The sequence below is a fragment of the Pseudorca crassidens genome, chromosome 4 (assembly GCF_039906515.1).
Source record: "Pseudorca crassidens isolate mPseCra1 chromosome 4, mPseCra1.hap1, whole genome shotgun sequence".
Lineage (NCBI taxonomy): Eukaryota > Metazoa > Chordata > Mammalia > Artiodactyla > Delphinidae > Pseudorca > Pseudorca crassidens.
The window spans coordinates 114,203,167-114,224,839 of record NC_090299.1 but is presented as its reverse complement, the minus strand read 5'-3'; the positions used below and the strand labels follow the sequence as shown (position 1 = coordinate 114,224,839).

General features: G+C 36.8%; 1 protein-coding gene across 8 annotated transcripts in view; it reads left to right on the top strand.

Annotated features, from left to right (window-relative positions):
* TMEM150C (transmembrane protein 150C) overlaps window positions 1-21,673 on the top strand; it is a 75,991-nt gene that overhangs the window by 31,611 nt on the left and 22,707 nt on the right. The window contains exon 1 of one of the 8 annotated variants that reach the window (XM_067736391.1): window positions 6,718-6,957. The exons of 5 other annotated variants lie outside the window; for them this stretch is intronic. In XM_067736391.1, coding sequence (XP_067592492.1) covers window positions 6,857-6,957 — 101 coding nt within the window. In that variant the 5' untranslated portion in view covers window positions 6,718-6,856. Of the gene's footprint in view, window positions 1-6,717; window positions 6,958-21,673 lie in introns of those variants that run through there. 2 more of the 8 variants (XM_067736390.1, XM_067736392.1) reach the window with 2 other exon arrangements.

Sequence of the window (21,673 nt, the reverse complement as noted above, 5' to 3'; positions counted from 1 at the left end):
AGGAATTTTCAAGTCTAGTCTCCATTTGTGTTTGATTTTAGCAGTCCCCTGCTTTGGTCATTCTCTCAGCAAGCTCAGAGTGTGAACAACTTGTATAGCATTACTCTTGGTTACCGTTGTTGCTGTAGCCAGGCTGAAGAATCACATATTCGCTGTATCCAATATTTGTCAGGACAGAGGGTCATGCAATTGCTGTTACCAACAGTTGCATCGTCATCATAGACCTGGGAGGTCAGATCATTGAGTTCCTCAAGTTGTCTAATCCTGATGGTGTTATCACTGATGTGTGTGTGGCTGCCCAAAGGTATTTAAAACGCTTAAGAGGAAACAGCACGCTGAAAAAGTTAGTCAAGGACTGAAAAATTCCCCCAGCAGAGATTTCCAGAGGCCAAGATTTAACCAACCAAACAACTCAAATGGATTATAATCAGATTCAGACTTTACCTTTCTAAGTCAATCTACATTTCTATTTTGAGTGATTTATGTAGCACAACATGATGTATTGACAATCACATATTCTCATGATTACTTAGGACAGGATGAATGTGAGGATGTTTTATTTCAGGAGGTGGTGCTGCAGGTGAGTTTTCACCTAAGTTAGGCCTCTACATGCTGTGGGCAATCGGGTAATTTAATAAGAGACATTTCTATGGAAAGAAAAGGAAAACAAAGGGTGATAGTTTCAGCAGATTAGACATTCAGTTTCTGAATTTGGAGAACAGCTAGTTGAGAAAATTTCTAGTTTTGAGTTTGGAGCATCTCTAGCAGATGGAATGAGGATGGCAGTCTCAGTCTGATGGATTTCCCTGGTTTGCAGTTTGACTGTCTTTGATGAAGTCATCAGGTATTCTATTGAACTTTCTTGAGTGGCCCATATAGCAACAGGCATGAAGGTTCCATATGTGATTTACTGTAGTAATTTCTCTGAAGTTTAAAGTAGATAACAAAACCTCAAAGACAATGAACTGGACCAGAATCTGAGAATAGGTATGCTACAGTTTTCTACTGAGATACAATTTTTATAGTAACCCATTTTTATCAAAAATATTTACAGTGGGGCTTCCCTGGTGGTACAGTGGTTGGGAGTCCGCCTGCCGATGCAGGGGACGTGGGTTCGTGCCCCGGCCCGGGAGGATCCCACGTGCCGCGGAGCGGCTGGGCCCGTGAGCCATGGCCACTGAGCCTGCACGTCCGGAGCCTGTGCTCCGCAATGGGAGAGGCCACAACAGTGAGAGGCCCGCGTACCGCAAAAAAAAAAAAAAAAAAAAAAAATTTACAGTGAAACTAATTTGTTTGTAAAACAAAATAATAAGTCTAGTCTTATTATTTACATAAATGTAGTAACAATAATAATTCTATGCAATTCTCAAATATGACATTTCAGCCGAAGTTTTGGTAATATTCAAGGGGCTTTACTGATAAAGTCAACCTTAGGTCTTTAACGTTGTCTGGTAATAAGGAATCTCAGATTAGATCTTTAAAGTCTATTTAGGATAAGAAGCCAAGCTAAGGACTTGTCTAGTTGTGTCCTGTTACAAGGAGAACAGATTCTTATTGAGCTTATACAAATACATATACTGTCATGAAAAATAAAAATATTTAATAAGGGTTTCTGAATTCTGGGGGAATCGAATAGTGAGAAAAAGAGAAATGTTTCAACTTTTGTTTACAAAAGTATACTTTATCAAATTGCTGTAAGGTATAAATAGTTTTTTTAAAAGAGAGGAGGAAAGAGGCTCTTTAAATCTGTAAAACAAATCATTAAAGAAGCAGCAATGTTTTCAATGAAGTCATAAAAATTGTAGTCATCTTCATCAGTTCATTCAGTCTCCTGTAATTAATTTTTGTTTTGCTTCATCTTGGGTTTGAAGCTTTATGAATCTATCAGTTTTCCATTAGCATTTAGAAATTCTTACTCAGTTCAGTAGTATGATGTTAAAGTTGCCAGCGTCTTGGCCTTGAATCTCTTTGAATATAAAGAGATTTTTGCCTGTAGTTGATAGTAAATGCTTTCAGCGAAGAATGGAGAGTAAAACAATAACTATCTGTGAGTGACAAAAGACTTAAATAGCCATCGTTAAAGATCTGGTGAGAGAAAGTTCACCTAAAATGATGCAACTGAGAAGCAAATTGTTATTTTTGTGATACACAAGATTGTAAAATAATAACTGGAATTATGACTGATAGTATTATACCAGGACACATCAGATTTTTAGGAATTTTCTATAATTTCTGGAGCACTTATATAACCATGTAAATATAATCTAAAAAGGTTAAACATTACTTTTTATTTGACCTTGTTTCCCATGTAATTTAACATATCAAATAAGCCTAAATAAATTAACATTTTTCTTTTATAAGGAGAGAGAACAAATCTTTTGAGATCTTCCCTAGGCCCTCTGGAAAATCCCAAATTTAGTTTGAGGTCAAAAAGACTTCATTCAGAATTTGATTTGGGGAAGTTTGTCCAAAATGTCAAACGGTTTAAAACACTTGATCAAACAGGATCACAGGTCACTGTGAAACAATACCTAGTTATACATTCAACCAAAGTGACAATTAAAAGATTTCAAAGGCTAATAGAGAAAGTTATATAGTTGTAAAAAACCTTAGCTCTTTTAATATGGAAAACTCAGTTTTCTTAATCAAAGACATGATAAAGACAACGTGAAGCCCCAGAAATTATTTTGATAAAACACAGAGTCTTTGTTTTCTAGGCAGCTTACTTTAAGGGTAAAGAAGAAGCTTGCAGAAGCTTATCAAGAGCAGACCAATGGTCCAATAAGTTTTAGTTTTACATAAGGACACTACTTATTAAAGCTTATTTTTTAAAATCCTTATAACAAAACCATTTAATTTTAGCCAGCTTTGACTTCACAACATAAAATTTCTTTTCCACAAACGTGTAACTTTCTATATCCATTTAGGTTTTGTCTTATTCTTTTCCTTTCTTAATCTGGAACAACTAGTTATTTTATTTTAGACAGCATTTCTCTCTTTTTCCCTGACAAACTCATTCTATATTCCTTGCATACTCTGCATATAAAATTACATCCCATTTTCTTCCCATATTTTGTATGCAAAGTTGTTTCCCTTCACTCTTATTGTTTCTTATAGTTTTGTTTTTATGTATTGATTATAAATTTTAACCATTAGTAAATTTTACCTTCCAGTGAAAACTGGGAAGCAGGCAATTGTGAACTGTCTATCACATATTAGCATCCAGTAGTAGATTAGCAAATTTATATAATTTAATAATATATATATTATTTTATATATAATATATATAATATAATATAATATATAATATATAATAATATATAATAATATATAATTATGAAAACATTCTTTTTAGAGACATGTTTTTCATAGTATAATTTTTAATGTGGTAAAAGATATTTATTAATAAACCTAAACATATTTTGTCTCTCTGTAAAAATTAAAAAACCAAAAGTAGATAAACTTATGTTTAGCAATCAGTCTCAGTATATTATCTTATTTGGATATCTAAATATTTGAATATCTAGATATCAGTGAATATCCATTATTTAGTTTAACTTAGTATAAACTTTTCTCATTTGTTTATTTAAATTACTTTTTAAATTTACTTTTAACAACCATGCTTAGATTATACATCAAACAGCTAAACATTATCTTAAGTTATTTTTCTTGTTGACAAATTTTGTAACATAGAGATAGCATGAGCTTATGTGACAAGCAAACCCAGGTAGGAAAAGTTGTATGTTTGTATTACATTTAATGTTGACAATCCTGAAGACATGTCTGTTTTTATTAAACCAACAAACTTAAACTAGTTTTTTTTTCCAAATTAGTTGTTATTTTATTTAAAAATTCTTTTAAGTTTTTATACAATTTTTCAAAGTTACTTTCCATTTACAGTTATTACAAAATATTGACTATAGTCCCCAAGTTGTACAATACATCCTTGAATCCATCTTACACCTAATAGTTTGTACCTCCCATTTCCCCACCCCTGTGTTGCCCCTCCCCTGCCCACTGGTAACCACTAGTTTGTTCTCTCTAACTGCGTCTCCTTTTTTTTATTATATTCACTAATTTGTTGTGTTTTTTAGATTCCACATATAAGTGATATCATACAGCATTTGTCTTATTCTGTCTGATTTATTTCACTTAGCATAATGCCCTCCAAGTCCATCCATTGCTGGAGATGGTAATATTTCATTTTTTATAGGTGAGTAGTATTGCATTGTATATGTATACCACATCTTTTTTATCCATTCATCTGTTGACAGACACTTAGGTTGCTTCCATATCTTGGCAATTGTAAATCATGCTGCTATGAACATTGGGGTGCATGTATCTTTTCAAGTTAGTGTTTATGGATTTTTTTGGATATATACCCAGGAGTGGAAATGCTGGGTCATATGGTAGTTCTATTTTTAGTGTTTTGAGAAACCTCCATACTGTTTTCCACTGTTGCTGCAATAATTTACATTCCCACCCACAAATGTATGAGGGTTCCGTTTTTTCCACATCCTTGCCAGCATTTGTTATTTGTGTTCTTTTTGATGATAGTCATTCTGACAGGTGTGAGGTGATATCTCATTGTGGTTTTGATTTGCATTTCCCTAATAATTAGTGATGTTGAGCATCTTTTCATGTGTCTGCATTTCCTCTTTGGAAAAATGTCTGTTCAGTTCTTATGCCCATTTTTTAATCTGGTTGTTTCTTTTTTTGTTGTAGAGTTGTGTGAGCTGTTTATACATGTTGGATATTAATCCCTTATCAGTCGTATCATTTGCGAATATTTTTTCCCATTCAGTAGATTGCTTTCTTCGTTTCGTCAGTGCTTCCTTTGCTATGCAAAAGCTTTTAAGTTTTATTAAGTTCCATTTATTTATTTTTTCTTTTATTTCCTTTAAGAGATGGATCCAAAAACATATTGCTGCGATTTATATCAAAGAGTCTTCTGCCAATGTTTACCTCTAGGAATTAAATTAGTTTTTATTTATCAAAGATTATCCCAGATCATGTGAACTTGAAAAACATTTGGATTAGATTTTACATTTCTGAGAGTTTTAGGAATCAATTTATATGAGCATTTATCTTTCTTTAAGTCAATTAAATAGAACTCTTAAAAATATCACATGTACATAATATACATACATACATACACGTAAACATATAGACAGACACAAAGAGAGATCTTGTGGCCTTCATTTAAAAATTTTAGCCACGTTGGGAATTCCCTGGCAGTCCAGTGTTTAGGACTCCAAGTTTTCACTGCTGAGGGCCCAGGTGCAATCCCTGGTTGGGGAACTAAGATTCCGCAAGCCACACAGCGCGGCCAAAAATAAATAAATAAAAATTTTAGCCATGTCTTAGGTACAAGACAAAAAAATAACTGGATCCAAATTGTGTTTTGGGCCGGTGGACTCAGTTAAGATAACCTGCTCAGTTAGACAAAGTTATTTACAAAAGATTTTTTTTTGCATTCTGTAAGGATTCTTTTAGAGAAAATATTTTTGGAGTCATTTTGTCTTTTAGAAGCTTCTGCATGCCAGTCAAAGAATGCATTCCATTATCTCTGAGAGGTTTGGGATCCTCTCTTTTCCAGGGTCTCCCTTTAGGTGGACTTACCTCAGTTAAAATTTCCCCAAAATGGCCACTGCAATTACAAATTATTCAAAAGTTCACCCATTTTTCCAGAAAGGCACAAGATCCTGGTCCCTAGTGGGTATACATATAAGAAGCAGGAGTCTTTTAAGGGAGAAAGACGAACTTTAGATCAGGTAGACCCCCTCTCTGCCTTTAGATTCCCCGAAACAATCTATGGGGAGCCCAGTAATCCAACGGCTGCCTAAACCCCAGGGAATCACGGGTTTCTCCCCTCACAGACAGAAGCGTGACTTAGCAAGAAGCTTCAACAAACAGAAACAGAGAGCAAGTGTGCACAATAAGGTTGGAGAACTCAGAATGCAAAGAGAGGAAAGCTCAGACCCAAGAGAGACTTAACCCCCAAACTCCAGGGTCCGCGAGAAAGCAGTGAGCGCAGTGGGCTGTGGGTCCTGACTCCTGATTGCTCACCAGCCTTGGAGTCATTGGGGGAGTCTTCTTTGGATCCCACTTCTGATGCTATGAACTGTCAAAAGTTCGGAAAAAAGCAAAAGTAAAACCAATGAATCACTGAAGTCATCATACTAGTTTAAGTTTATTGTGCACACACCAAAAAAGACAGTTTGCAAGACAGGAGCATTCAAACCAAAACATGGAATGAGGCTCAGAGGTGTATTGCCGTATTGCTCTAAAGCAGCCTATTGATTGTTTATTCTTCACAGTGATTGGTTACAATATTAGAATTTTCTTAAATGAAAGGGAATTGGTTAGCGATGCCTCATTATCAATTTGGGGGAACGATTAAGTTTCACTTTTGACTTTCCCAGAGGCAGAAGCAAGAAGTGACCCAGATTGGCCTTGCTTGTCTTGCAAAATAAGCCGAATTAAGTTTTGCTTGTATAACTAAACTGATTTTGCTCAGGGAGTTTTCAAGTCTGGTCTCCATTTGTGTTTGATTTTAATGAAACAAAAAAGAGACACTTGGGAGAGACGGCATGTGTGTCCTAGGGGATGATTCCTCTGCCTCCACCCTGCCCCTCCCTTCCACTCTCAGGAACTGGGTATCATGTATGATCACATATGATCCATCTTCACAGGGAAGCAGAGATGGGCCGCAGAAGGGAGCTGGCATCTGAGCTGTGAAAGGGGCAATTGGGAGAGCATTGATTGACCTAAAGAAGTAACCCAGGACCAAGGCCAAAGCATCCGGGGTCTGGTGAAGGACACTCGAGCCTTTGGAGAACCACCAAGGGGCACAATGGCTGGGCCCAGCACACTGAGTGGTTCAGAGTTCCAGTTTCACGCCAGTCACTACTTTCTGAGAGTTGGGAAGCATGCCAGTCTCTTAGCAGGATGCTTGTAAGTCGTTGTTCAGATGTGTTACTGCTCAAAGTGCTTAATTTCATTGGTTCACTATGGAGCCACTTTTGTTGGTGATTTTGCTAATTTTGCTCTTAATTCTGCAGGCACACCCTTATGTATACCCTGTAGCCTTCTAAGTGCTTAAAATTAACATGCAGTGACGTCATCTGTGGGAATGAGGATTTGAGGAAGACAGAAGAGGTTGATGATTTATGAGGTCTATTCCAGGTTGTTTTTTGTGCAAGGGAACTGTATGAAATGAGAAACTGCATTAGGTCACCTTTCACAAGGTGTGTGGAACACCAGCTGGGTGTGGAAGACTAGGCATCAGGCAGTAAACTACATTTTATAAATCCCTGGTTTCACTGATTTTTATTCTGGTGATGTAGTGGTTCTGAGTGTTCGGGGGAGTTCAGGTTCTGAGTTGCTGATTAGTTCCTCTGGCCTTGAGAGAGATGCAGGATGATGTACAACCTTCTTCACTGCACATCTGAGCTCCACAAAGCAACCTCTGGTCTCATATATTTCATGTGGTTTTTTGGTCCTTCCAAAGACGTCATCAGCGTAATTTCTAGGAGACAGTTTGAAGGATTTTTGTACCATACCCTGCTTCACCAAGAGAACATTAAAAGCTTACCTTACTTTCTCTTTCAGGTTCCTCACTGAATTCCTGAGCAGTCACTGTTAAGCTAGAATAAATTTGCACATTTCTACTTTCTTTTTCTGGACCACAAATGGGTGGGCACTAGTGATATTAAGACAGCAATTTATAATAATAGGCTTCCAATTATTGAGCTCTTGCCATATACTTATCAAAGAGCCTTACATGTTTTAACTTCCTTAATCCTCATGGCAGCCCTAGGAAGTAGGTATTATTATGATCCCATTCTATAGATGAGAAAATTGAGGCTTAGAGAGGTTAAGCGATTTGCACAGCATCACCCAGCAACTCTGTGGCAGACTCTGGATCCAGGACACATGCTTAGGGATCCAGCTCTATTCTGTGTTCCCACTGTAATGGAGAGTGGAAGAATTATCATTTTGACTCTCACTTTTGATATATCACATCCACTGAGCAGCTGCCAGTTTGTTGGATGAGGAGATACAAGTTCAGTGCTTGGGGCTTGATGGTCATGTGCAGTAGTAGCCTAGCATTTTTCAGCCACATAAGATTCTACCTGAATTTCCTTCTCAGATCCCCATGTCTTGAACTTACCGAACTTACCTATCCTTTGGGGATTTCTTTTTTGCTCTTGTTTGCTTCATGTTTGTTTCAGGCCTGTGGAGTTGGTGTCAGAGCCCAGCAAGAGAGCGCCAGCATCATGAGGAGTCGTCGTTTGTTTTGGCACTTGGAGCTGTGACTGTGGGTCAGAAGGGGTTGTTGTGATGCTGTTTCAAAGCTCTGGATCAGGGACTCCCGGGCACAAGGATTTCATTTCCAGTTAGCCTGTGGTCAGATGGCTTTATAGTCTTTTTTGTGTTTGTTTTTTGCCTTAGGGATAGGAAGGCACATGAAATAATTGCATGTGGCAAAGAGTCTAGACAAGATTCTTTAGAACTGGTGAATCGAGAATGTTAAAAGCAATGACGTCATTGTCATCTATAAAATAAAATTAATAATATTACTCAACTTTTTTATACCTCCCAGGATGCCCTGAGGATTCATTTGATTCCAGATCTATAAAATACAACTAGCTCTTTAGGAAAAACATATGTTTGTGTATTTGTAAAGGCTTTTTGAAAATTATGTGTAAAATATTGGTCACTGCTAAGTGAGGAAGATGTCCCCTGGCCTTAATTATTTCATGTACTTAGAGAAAACACCTAGTCACTTGGAATGCTTGGGTATCATCTGATCATCAGGGCAGGATTCTCTTAAATTGTTGTCACCTAAGAATCCATGTACTTCTCCAATAGCTCGTGGACAGAGTGGCTTCATCATTTTTATGGGAAATGATGGCAGGTATCAGATAAGATATTTGGGCTGCGGTGAACAGAGTATCTGAATGTATTCGCTGTGGTAAAAGGTTCAGCTGCTGTAAAAAGAAACCCAACAACAGTGTGGCTTAAAAATGAAGTTTGTTTTCTCAAGTATCAGTCCTGGGCGGGTGTCCCATATCAGCGGGAGAGGAGAGATTCATGACAGGCCGTGCTCAACGTAACTTCTTTCTTCTGGTCACCACTGTCTCAGCCCGTAGGAAATGAGTGTTTGAGAGACGTGTGTGCCGGGACGGGAAGTGGCACCCATCTCTTCTACGCACATTCCATTGGCAGGAATGCAGTCCCAGTGCTACTTCACATGCAGAGGAGGCTGGGCAGCCAAATGATGCCTAGCTATTCTTTTAACACAGTGGAAGAAGGGGAAAGTGGATTTTCATAGACAGCTAGCTAACAATCTTTTTAAATTTTTATCGAAATATAGTTGATTTATAATGTTGTGTTAGTTTCAGGTGTACAGCAAAGTGACTCAGATATATATACAGATTCTTTTCCACTATAGGTTATTATAAGATATTGAATATAGTTCCCTGAGCTATACAATAGGTTATTTATTTTATATACAGTAGTGTGTACATGTTAATCCCAAACTCCTAATTTTTGCCTCCCCCCCTTCCCCTTTGGTAACCATAAGTTTGTTTTCTATGTCTGTGAGTCTCTGTTTTGTAAATAAGTTCATTTGTATCATTTATTTAGATTCCACATATAAGTGATATCATATGGTATTTGTCTTTCTCTGTCTTATACTTCACTTAGTATAATAATCTCTAGGTTCATTCATGTTGCTGCAAATGGCACTGTTTCATTCTTTTTTATGGATGAATTAATTTTCCATTGTATATATATATACCACATCTTCTTTATCCATTCATCTGTTGATGGACACTTAGGTTGACAGCTAACAGTCATATGATTTTGTCTCTGTCTGGCATACTTCACTTAGTATGATAATCTCTAGGTCCCTCCATGTTGCTGCAATGGCATTATTTCATTCTTTTTTATGGCTGAGTAATATTTCATTATATATATATATATATATATATATATATATACCACATCTTCTTTATCCATTCCTCTGTTGATGGACATTTAGGTTGCTTCATGTCTTGACTATTGTAAATATTACTGCAGTGAACATTGGGGTGCATGTATCTTCTTGAATTATGGTTTTCTCTGAATATATGCCCAGGAGTGGGATTGCAAGATCATGTGGTAACTCTATTTTTACTTTTTTAAGGAACCTCCATACTGTTTTCCATAGTGGCTGCACCAGTTTACACTCCCACCAACAGTGTAAGAGCGTTCACTTTTCTCCATACCCTCTCCAGCAGTTATTATTTGTAGACTTATTAATGATGGCCATTTTGACCAGAGTGAGGTGATACCTCACTGTAGTTTTGATTTCAATTTCTCTAATAATTAGCAATGTTAAGTATCTTTTTTTGTGTGTGCTTTTTAAAAATTTATTTTATTTTTAATAGATCTTTATTAGAGTATAATTGCTTCACAATACTGTGTTAGTTTCTGTTGCACAACAAAGCGAATCAGCCATATGCACACGTGAGTCCCCATATCCTCTTCCTCTTGAGCCTCCGTCACATCCTTCCTACCCCACCCCTCTAGGGCACTGCAAAGCACTGAGCCGATCTCACTGTGCTATGCTGCTGCTTCCCACCAGCCAACTATTTTATATTCGGTAGTGTATACGTGTCGATGTTACTCTCACTTCGCCCCAGCTTCCCCCTCCCACCCCATGTCCTCAAGTCCATTCAGGGCAGATTTATTCCTGCCCTGCAACTAGTTCATCAGTACCTTTTTTTTTAAGATTCCATATATATGCATTAGCATATGGTATTTGTTTTTATATTTTATAACAGCTTTATTGGAGTATAATTACTTTACAATGGTGTGTTTGTTTCTGCTTTATAACAAAGTGAGTCAGCTATATGTATACATATATCCCCATATCCCCTCCCTCTTGCGTCTCCCTCCCACCCTCCCTATCCTACCCCTCTAGATGGACACAAAGCACCGAGCTGATCTCCCTGTGCTATGCGGCTGCTTCCCACTAGCTATCTGTTTTACATTTGGTAGTGTATATATGTCCATGCCACTCTCTCACTTCGTCCCAACTTACCCTTCCCCCTCCCCATGTCCTCAAGTCCATTCTCTACGTCTGCGTCTTTATTCCTGTCCTGACCCTACGTTCTTCAGAACCGTTGTTTTTTTTTTTAGTTTCCATATTTATGTATTAGCATACGGTATTTGTTTTTCTCTTTCTGACTTACTTCATTCTGTATCACAGTCTCTAGGTCAATCCACCTCACTACAGATAACTCAATTTCATTTCTTTTTATGGCTGAGTAATATTGCATTGTATATATGTGCCACATCTTTTTTATCCATTCATCTGTTGATGGACATTTAGGTTGCTTCTGTGTCCTGGCTATTGTAAATAGTGCTGCAATGAACATTGTGGTACATGTCTCTTTTTCAATTATGGTTTTCTCAGGGTATGTGCCCAGTAGTGGGATTGCTGGGTCATATGGTAGTTCTAATTTTAGTTTTTTAAGGAACCTCCATACTGTTTTCCATAGTGGTTGTATCAATTTACATTCCCACCAACAATGCAGGAGGTTTCCTTTTTCACCACACCCTTTCCAGCATTTATTGTTTCTAGACACTTTGATAATGGCCATTCTGACTGGCGTGAGGTGATACCTCATTGTAGTTTTGATTTGCATTTCTCTAATGATCAGTGATGTTGAGCATCTTTTCATGTGCCTCTTGGCCATCTGTATGTCTTCCTTGGAGAAATGTCTATTTAGGTCATCTGCCCATTTTTTAACTGGATTGTTTGTTTTTTTGATATTGAGCTCCATGAGCTGTTTGTATATTTTGGAGATTAATCCTTTGTCTGTTGTTTCATTTGCAAATATTTTCTCCTATTCTGAGGGTTGTCTTTTTGTCTTATTTATGGTTTCCTTTGCTGTGCAAAAGCTTTTACGTTTAATTAAGTCCCATTTGTTTATTTTTGTTTTTATTTCCATTACTCTAGGAGGTGGGTCAAAAAAGATCTTGCTGTGGTTTATGTCAAAGAGTGGTTTTTCCTATGTTTTCCTCTAAGAGTTTTATAGTGTCTTGTCTTACATTTAAGTCTTTACTCCATTTGGAGTTTATTTTTGTGTATAGTGTTAGGTAGTGTTCTAACTTCATTCTTTTACATGTAGCTGTCCAGTTTTTCCAGCACCACTTATTGAAGAGGCTGTCTTTTCTCCATTGGATGTTCTTGCCTCCTTTGTTATAAATTAGGTTCCCATATGTGTGTGGGTTTATCTCTGGGCATTCTATCTTATACCATTGACTATATTTCTGTTTTTGTGCCAGTACCATACTGTCTTGATTACTGTAGCTTTGTGGTATAGTTTGGAGTTGGGGAGCCTGATTTCTCCAACTCCATTTTTCTTTCTCAAGATTGCTTTTACTATTCGGGGTCTTTTGTGTTTCCATACGAATTGTAAAAATTTTTGTTCTAATTCTGTGAAGAATGCCATTGGTAGTTTGATAGGGATTGCACTGAATCTGTAGATTGCTTTGGGTAGTATAGTCATTTTCACAATATTGATTCTTCCAATCCAAGAACATGGTATATTTCTCCATCTGTATGTGTCATCTTTGATTTCTTTCATCAGTGTTTTATAGTTTTCTGAGTACACGTCTTTTGCCTCCTTAAGCAGGTTTATTCCAAGGTATTTTATTCTTTTTGTTGCAGTGGTAAATGGGAGTGTTTCCTTAATTTCTCTTTCTGATTTTTTGTTGTTGGTGTATAGGAATGCCAGAGATTTCTGTGCATTAATTTTGTATCCTGAAACCTTACCAAATTCATTGATTAGTTCTAGTAGTTTTCTGGTGACATCTTTAGTATTTTCTATACTATGTATAGTATCATATCATCGGCAAACAGTGACAGTTTTACTTCTTTTCCAATTTGTATTCCTTTTATTTCTTTTTCTTCTCTGATTGCTGTGGCTAGGACTTCCAAAACTATGTTGAATAAGAGTGGTGAGGATGGACATCCTTGTCTTGTTCCTGATCTTAGTGGAAATGCTTTCAGTTTTTCACCATTGTGTATGATGCGTGCTGTGAGTTTGTCATATATGGCCTTTATTATATTGACATAGGTTCCCTCTATGCCCATTTTCTGGAGAGTTTTTATCATAAATGGGTGTTGCATTTTGTCAAAAGCTTTTTCTGCATCTGTTGAGATGATCATATGGTTTTTATTACTTAATTTGTTAATGTGGTGTATCACATTGGTTGATTTGCATATATTGAAGAATCCTTGCATCCCTAGGATAAATCCCACTTGATCATGGTGTACAATCCTTTTAATGTGCTGTTGGTTTCTGTTTGCTAGTATTTTGTTCAGGATTTTTGCATCTATGTTCATCAGTGATATTGGTCTATGATTTTCTATTTTGTGATATCTTTTTCTCGTTTTGGTATCAGGGTGATGGTGGCTTCACAGAATGAATTTGGGAGTGTTTCTCCCTCTGCAGTTTTTTAGAAGAGTTTGAGAAGGATGGGTGTTAGCTCTTCTCTAAATGTTTGATAGAGTTTGCCTGTGAAGCCATCTTGTCCTGGGCTTTTCTTTGTTGGGAGCTTTTTAATCATGGTTTCAATTTCATTACTTGTGATAAGTCTGTTTATATTTTCTAATTCTTCCTGGTTCAGTCTTAGAAAATTGTACCTTTCCAAGAATTTATCCATTTCTTCATGGTTGCCCATTTTATTGGCATATAGTTATTTGTAGTAGTCTCTTACAATCCTTTGTATTTCTGCTGTGTCAGTTGTTATTTCTCCTTTTTCATTTCTAATTTTATTGATTTGCGTCCTCTCCCTTTTTTTCTTGATGAGTCTGGCTAAAGGTTTATCAATTTTGTTTATCCTCTCGAAGAACCAGCTTTTAGTTTTATTGATCTTTGCTACTGTTTTCTTCATTTCTATTTCATTTACTTCTGCTCTGATCTTTATGATTTCTTTCCTTCTACTTTGGGTTTTCTTTGTTCTTCTTTCTCTAGTTGTTTTAAGTGTAGTGTTAGATTGTTTATTTGAGATTTTTCTTGTTTCTTGAGGTGAGATTGTATTGCTATATACTTCCTTCTTAGAACTGCTTTTGCTGCATCCCATAGGTTTTGGGTCGTCATGTTTTCATTGTCATTTGTTTCTATGTATTTTTTAATTCCTTCTTTGATTTCTTCAGTGATCTCTTGGTTATTTAGTAACGCACTGTTTAGCCTCCATGTATTTGTGTTTTTTACAGTATTTTTTCCTGTAATTGATTTCTAGTCTCATAGCATTGTGGTCAGAAAAGATGCTTGATACAATTTCAATTTTCTTAATTTTTCTGAGGCTTGATTTGTGACCCAAGATGTGATCTATCCTGGAGAATGTTCCATGTGCACTTGAGAAGAAAGTGTATTCTGCCACTTTTGGGTGGAATGTTCTATAAATATCAATTAGATCTATCTGGTCTGTTGTGTCATTTAAAGCTTGTGTTTCCTTATTTATTTTCTGTTTGGATGATCTGTCCATTGGTGTAAGTGGGGTGTTAAAATCCCCTACTATTATTGTGTTACTGTCGATTTCTCCTTTCATGGTTGTTAGCATTTGCCTTATGTATTAAGGTGCTCCTATGTTGGATGCATAAACATTTATAATTGTTATATCTTCTTCTTGGATTGATCCTTTGATCATTATGTAGTGTCCTTCTTTGTCTCTTGTAACAGTCTTTATTTTAAAGTCTGTTTTATCTGATACAAGTCTTGCTACTCCAGCTTTCTTTTGATTTCCATTTCCATGGAATATCTTTTTCCATCCCTTCACTTTCAGTCTGTACGTGTCCCTAGGTCTGAAGTGGGTCTCTTGTAGGTAGCATATATATAGGTCTTGTTTTTGTATCCATTCAGCCAGTCTGTGTCTTTTGGTTGGGGCATTTAATCCATTTACATTCAAGGTTATTATCATATATGTGTTCCTATTACCATTTTCTTAATTATTTTGTGTTTGTTTTTGTGGGTCTTTTTCTTCTCTTTTGTTTCCCACCTAGAGAACTTCTTTAGCTTTCTTGTAAAGCTGGTTTGGTGGTGCTGAATTTCTCTTAGCTTTTGTTTGTCTGAAAAGCTTTTGACTTCTCCATCAGATCTGAATGAGATCCTTGCTGGGTAGAGTAATCTTGGCTGTAGATTTTTCTCTTTCATCACTTTAAGTATATCCTGCCACTCCCTTCTGGCCTGCAGAGTTTCTGCTGAAAAATCAGCTGATAACCTTATGGGGATTCCTTTGTATGTTCTTTTTGGTTTTTCCCTTGCTGCTTTTAATATTTTTTCTTTGAATTTAATTTTTATTAGTTTGATTAATATGTGTCTTGGTGTTTTTTTCCTAGGGTTTATCCTGTATGGGACTCTCTGTGCTTCCTGGACTTGGGTGACTATTTCCTTTCCCATGTTAGGAAAGTTTTCAACTGTAATCTCTTCAAATGTTTTCTCAGACCCTTTCTTTCCCTCTTCTTCTTCTGGGACACCTATAGTTTGAATGTTGGTGTGTTTAGTGTTATCCAGAGGTCTCTGAGATTTTCTTCAATTCTTTTCATTCTTTTTTCTTTATCCTGTTCCTTGGCAGTTATTTCCACCATTTTGTCTTTGAGCTCACTTATTCATTCTTCTGCTTCAGTTATTCTGTTATTGATCCCTTCTAGTGATTTTTCATTTCAGTTATTATGTTGTTCATCTCTGTTTGTTTGTTCTTTAGTTCTTCTAGATTTTTAAGTATGTTTTCATGTGTCTTTTGGCCTGTATGTCTTCTTTGGAGAAATGTCTGTTTAGATCTTCTGTGACATTTTTCTTGTGTCTGTTCTTTTTTTTTAAATTGTGGTAAAATATCATATAAAAGTTACCATTTTAAGTGTATAATTTAGTGGCATTAAGTACATTCACATTGTTTTGCAACCATCACCTTCATCCGTCTCCAGAACTCTTCTCATCTTGCAAACTCTGTAGCCATTAAACACTAACTCCCTATCCCCTTTTTCCCCCAGCCCCTAACAACCACCATTCTACTTTCCAACTCAATAAAGTTGATTACTGTAGGTACCTCATATAAGTGGAATCACACAGTGTTTGTCCTTCTGTGACTGGCTTATTTCACCTAGCATTATGTCCTCAAAATGTCCATGTTGTATAGTATGTCAGAATTTCCTTCCTCTTTAGGCTGAATAATACTCCATTGTATGTTTACACCACATTTTGTTTAGCCATCCATTGATGGACACTCATTGCTTCCACCTTTTAGCTACCTTGAAAAATGCTGCTGTGAACATGGGTGTGCAAATATCTCTGAGTCTCTGCTTTCAGTCCTTATGGGTGTGTATCCAGAAATGTGTTACTGGCCCATATGGTAATTCTATGTTTAATTTTTTGAGGAACTACCACACTGTTTTCCATAGCAGCTGCCCTATTTTACATTCCTGCCAATACTACACAAAGGTTCCAGTTTCTCTCCATCCTCACCAACGTTTGTTATCTTCTGGGGTTTTTTTGGTTTTGGTTTTGATTTTGATAATAGACATCCTAATCAGTGTCATGTGGTACATCTGTTTTTTGATGATGTAGGTTTCTAAAATTATTTTTCTGTTATGGTAAAATGTATATAACGTAAAATGTACCATTTTAACCATTTTTAAGTATATAATTCAGAGGCACTGATTAGATTGGCAATGTTTTATAACCATCACCACTCTATTTCTAAAATTCTTTCATCGCCCCATGGATGAAGTTTTTAAAAGTGAATTTTAGACACTATGACAATTAATCCCCAAATACTTCAGTGTGCATCTCTAGAAAATAGATACCTTTTCCTATATAATACAATATTTTTATTGTAAGAGCCTTCACTTACATTCCATTGGACAGAACTTACACACAGGGCCACACTCACTTGAAAGGGAGGCTGCTAATTATAGTGTAGTTGAGCAGCCACTTGCCCAGTTATAATGGAAGAAGGGAGAGCAGATTTTGATGCTATACCAACCTACAGTAATAAAGCAATGAAGACTTAATTGGTTTACATTACAAGAAGTTTGGGAGCTGGTGATATCGGGAATTTAGTACAGTGTCTAATGAATGATATTATCAAGGAGTCAGTTCTTTCCATCTGCTACTCTGCCATCCTTAGTATTTTGGCTTTGGGTCCTTGTGTTTGTTGTCTCATGGTTACATGATGGCTGCCATAGCACTAGGTATCATACTTTCACAACAGCATCCCAAGGGGGAAAGGAGAAGAGTGGGCAGAAAAGAGGCTTTCCGTTTCATCTCATTGGCCAGGTGCAAGGGAGTCTGGAAAGATATTTGTCTAAGGAAAATGAGATAGCTATAATTGACTTATACTGGCCATGACTTATACTCTTGGGCCGAACACATTGCTATGCTGGGTAAAACTAGATTCTGTTAGCTAAGAAAAAGAGGAGAAATGATTTTTGAGTTGGCAATTATATTTGCCATATGTGGGAAATATTTTTATTATTGAAGGTATAAATGGACTCTGAGGAGGATCTTGGCATAGAAATTCTAAGAGGTTAATATTGAATTGAAATACTGGAAGAAGGGACTTCCTTCTGGGATTATTCCGTGAATGGTGTGAGGACAGTATGTTCCATCTATTTCTGAGAAAAAGAATCATTTGGGCCACTAGCGTGAATGGATCCCTATAAGTCATTTGTCGACTGAATGAAAGCGATTGATTTTAGAAATCAAGAGCCCACTGAAGAAAAACCAGTCACCATTCATTCCACATAGAAACTATCATATTCCTTTGGAGATGGTAATATTTTAAAGAATTCCATTATTAATTAATATATTGTTTCTTTCCAGTGCTTGAGGAAATTATTTTGGCTCAAAATTGACCTCATAGCTTGAATAGTATTGTTTATATCTGTATGATTAAAGGAAGTCATATATTTTTATATGACACCAAGTCACTCAAGCTATCATGCTTTCCCAAACTTAGGATTTTGAAAGCAAAATTTTAACCATCAGCATATTGAGTTTGCTGTATTGAAGATCTCTATGCTGACTTACATCTGAGACCCTGTAAACATTTTAGGGCTGAAACAAAACAAAACAAATAGTCCTTGTCTTTACCATCTATAATTGTAAATGAATTACAAAATAACTCACGCTCTCCGCATTTGTCTATGATACATGTGGAAAATAACTCGAGATTCCCAGAAGGTTAAAAAAAAATCAAGGGTGCTCTTGGTCCATAGACACTGCAACAATCCTGGTCATTAGTGGGTGACTCGTTAATCTTTCCTGCTCCATGCCAGCTGGCCCTGGGAGCAGAATGAAAAATTGCTTTGGTAGAGAGCTTATTTCCTGATAAATTACAAAATTTTAAGAAAGATAACTGAAGACCCCAAAGATCACTTGCAGTGGCATATAGTTAAGACTTATTGAAAAGCCATCAAATGTTAGGCACTGTTATCAGAGCCTTAAATGTATTTTCAACCCTCATAAAAACCCAATGAGTAGGTACTATTATTGTTCCCACTTTACTGATGAAGAAACTGAGGCACAGAGAGGACTGAAAAACCGAGATCACACAACCACTATAATAAGTGGCAGAGCTGGGATTCCAAGCCCTGGTAAGCTGGCTTCTGAGTCCATGAACTCTAGCTGCCTCTCACCACTACCCTAGGTTATACAAAATCCTTCCAATTCATAACAAGCAAATCGTTTCCAGCCCCAAAAGATATTATCTTAACTTTTGAGACATTTCACTGTCATAAGTAGTTTCTTATTAATAAAGTTTTAAAATCTGTAAATCAAGATGATCCAATGGGCTTTCTTTTTCCATTTGTTGCTTGGAGGAGTTTTACCACCACCTGAAAGAACGGAAAGTTTGTCTTCAAGGATTATTATTGGTAACAGTATGCTATATTCTTTGACTTGAGTAGCTTCATTAGATTATACTATAAGAATCATCTGTTTGGAATTTGGTGATATAATTATGAATATATGACCTCAATTTTATCAAGACCCGTTCATGTAGTTGGAGTCAAATCACGTTTTTCAAATCACGTTCATGTAGTTGGAGTCTTGGGTGCTGAGCAAATGTGGGCTTAAGTGACACTTTGTTTCTTTCCATGAGATTGTAAATTTTCAAATGACCAAGTGTTCTCTTGAGCATTAAAGCTCAAGGAGCATTAAAGCTCAAGGAACAAAAGTGTCGACAGCAGAGCCACTGCAAACGTTTGACAGTTCATTTTTCTTTCTGAGGAAGAAGGAGCACTCAGGGAAGCAGGGAGCAGATTGAGATTTTCAGCCTTTGACTCTGAGTGCTCAGCAGTCCCCACTGTGCGGTCCCACTCCTACCACAGATTCCATGAAAGAGACTGAAGATCGCTCAAACTTTGAGAATGCTATTTATTGGAAGAAAAGAACATGCAAGAGAAATGTACAGGGGATTAGCAGTACTGGCATTCGAGGAGGATTTGACCATCTGGATAACAGCTTTGCAAATCATTTGGGTAAATGACACCATTTGGAGGGGAGTCTTCCAAACTGAGTCTAAATGCCAGAACCCTTTCGAGAAGGTTTATGCAATTCTGGCTCTTTTCCTCCTTTTGTCAGAAACGCATTAGGTGACCTTGTTCCAGATATAGTTTACCATTTGGGACATGGAAGCAATTATCCTAAGTTTTTTCTTATGAGGTATTATTGGAAGATTAATATCAATGGAGTAAATATTACACAAAAATTTTAAAAAGTATAATTCAGAATGCACAGATAAAACTATCTTAAGAGTATGGAGTAGTCCTTCCTTCTTCCCCTCTTTCTTTAAAAAGGCAAGGAAAAATGTATCCTCATAGCTGGTAGGTACCATGTTGATGCAGCTCAGGGAAAGAGTGGAACTTGTCCTTGCTTGGAAATATAAGTAAAGTTTGTGTGACACTTTCTACTGTGATAGGAAGAATTGGGCCAGTTTATTTTAATGGTGTCTGGAAGGATGGGAGAAAGAGAACCACCTCTCAGTTTTAACTTTTAATTCTTAGATAACATTGAGGCAATGAAGAGAGTTGATTGAATAGATCTATTCATTTTTTTCTTTTAGAAGTACTTCCAGTCAAACATCTGAACTTGTCAAGCCAGAACACCTTATGAACCAAACCAAATCAAACATTCATCTCCTGGCATCTCCAGAAATCCTCGTCCAGCACAGAAAGTAGAGAGTATATCAGTGTTTTTTCTATTGCAGGTTCTTTGGTTACATTATCAGCTGGGTGTGCGCTAAGGAAAGACAAATAGATTATTTTGGACAAGAAAAGTATATGTAACAGAGTCCCCTTCTTTGGTTAACACAGTCCCACCAGGGAGGGAGAAGGAAATAAAAGCATCAAGATATGTCAGATGGGGTACAGGTAGGTTAACAAAACCAGAAGCTGGTCCTGAAAGAGCATTTTACTTTGATTTTCTGGTCTCCATGATAACTCAAAGGTGGGTAAGGAGGTGAAGTAAGTAAGGGAACTTCCCCCATCTACACACATACACCTCACTGTTCTGTTCTTAACCTCATACTCGTCAGTTGACCAAAGAACCTGGCATGGTAGGGTGTATTATGGCTTAAATATATGTGCTTCATTGTAAGAATCTTCTTTACTACTTATTACTAAGTCAGAAGACTGACTTAGCTCATCACCTATTTCCTGATCCTTGTTAAAGTGATTTATAAATGGTCTAGGGTCTAATACAATTGAATAAGACAATAGAAATCTATTGTTTAAAAAGACATAACCAGATCACAGATTTAAATGTAAAATTATACATCTTTTAGGAAAAAAATACAGGAGGAAATCTTCGATATTAAGGGCTAGGCAAAGAGTTCTTAGGCTTGACATCAAAATCATGATCCACAAAAGGAAAACTTGGTAAGTTAGAACTCATCAAAATTTAAAAAGACAGTCTTTTAAATAAATAGTTCTGGATACTATCAAGAAACCAGAAAATAGGGAATTCCTTGGTGGTCCAGTGGTTAGGACCCCACGCTTTCACTGCCAAAGGCCCGGGTTCAATCCCTGGTCAGGGAACTAACACTCCACAAGCTGCACAGTGTGGCCAAATAAATAAATAAATAAATAAATAAAATCTGACACAATCCCTGTTTAAATAAAAAAGAAGAAAAAGAAACCAGAAAATAACAAGTGTTGGTGAGGATGTGGAGAAACTGGAACCCTTGTACATCACTGGTGGGAATGTAAAATGGCGCAGCTACCATGGGGGTTCCTCAAAAACTTAAACATAAAATTACCACATGACCACCAAGTACCAGCAATTTAATTCCTAGGTATATACTCAAAAGAACTGAAAGCAGGGACATGAATAGATATTTGTGTATGTCATACATATGTTTATAGCGGCATTATTCACAATAACCAAAAGGTGGAAACAAGCCAAGTGTCCATTTACAGATGAATGGGTAAACAAAATGTGGCATATACATACAGTGGTATATTATTCAGCCTTAAAAAGAAATGAAGGGCTTCCCTGGTGGCGCAGTGGTTAAGAATCTGCCTGCCAATGCAGGGGACACAGGTTTGAGCCCTGGCCCGGGAAGATCCCACATGCTGTGGAGCAACTAAGCCCATGCATCACAATTACTG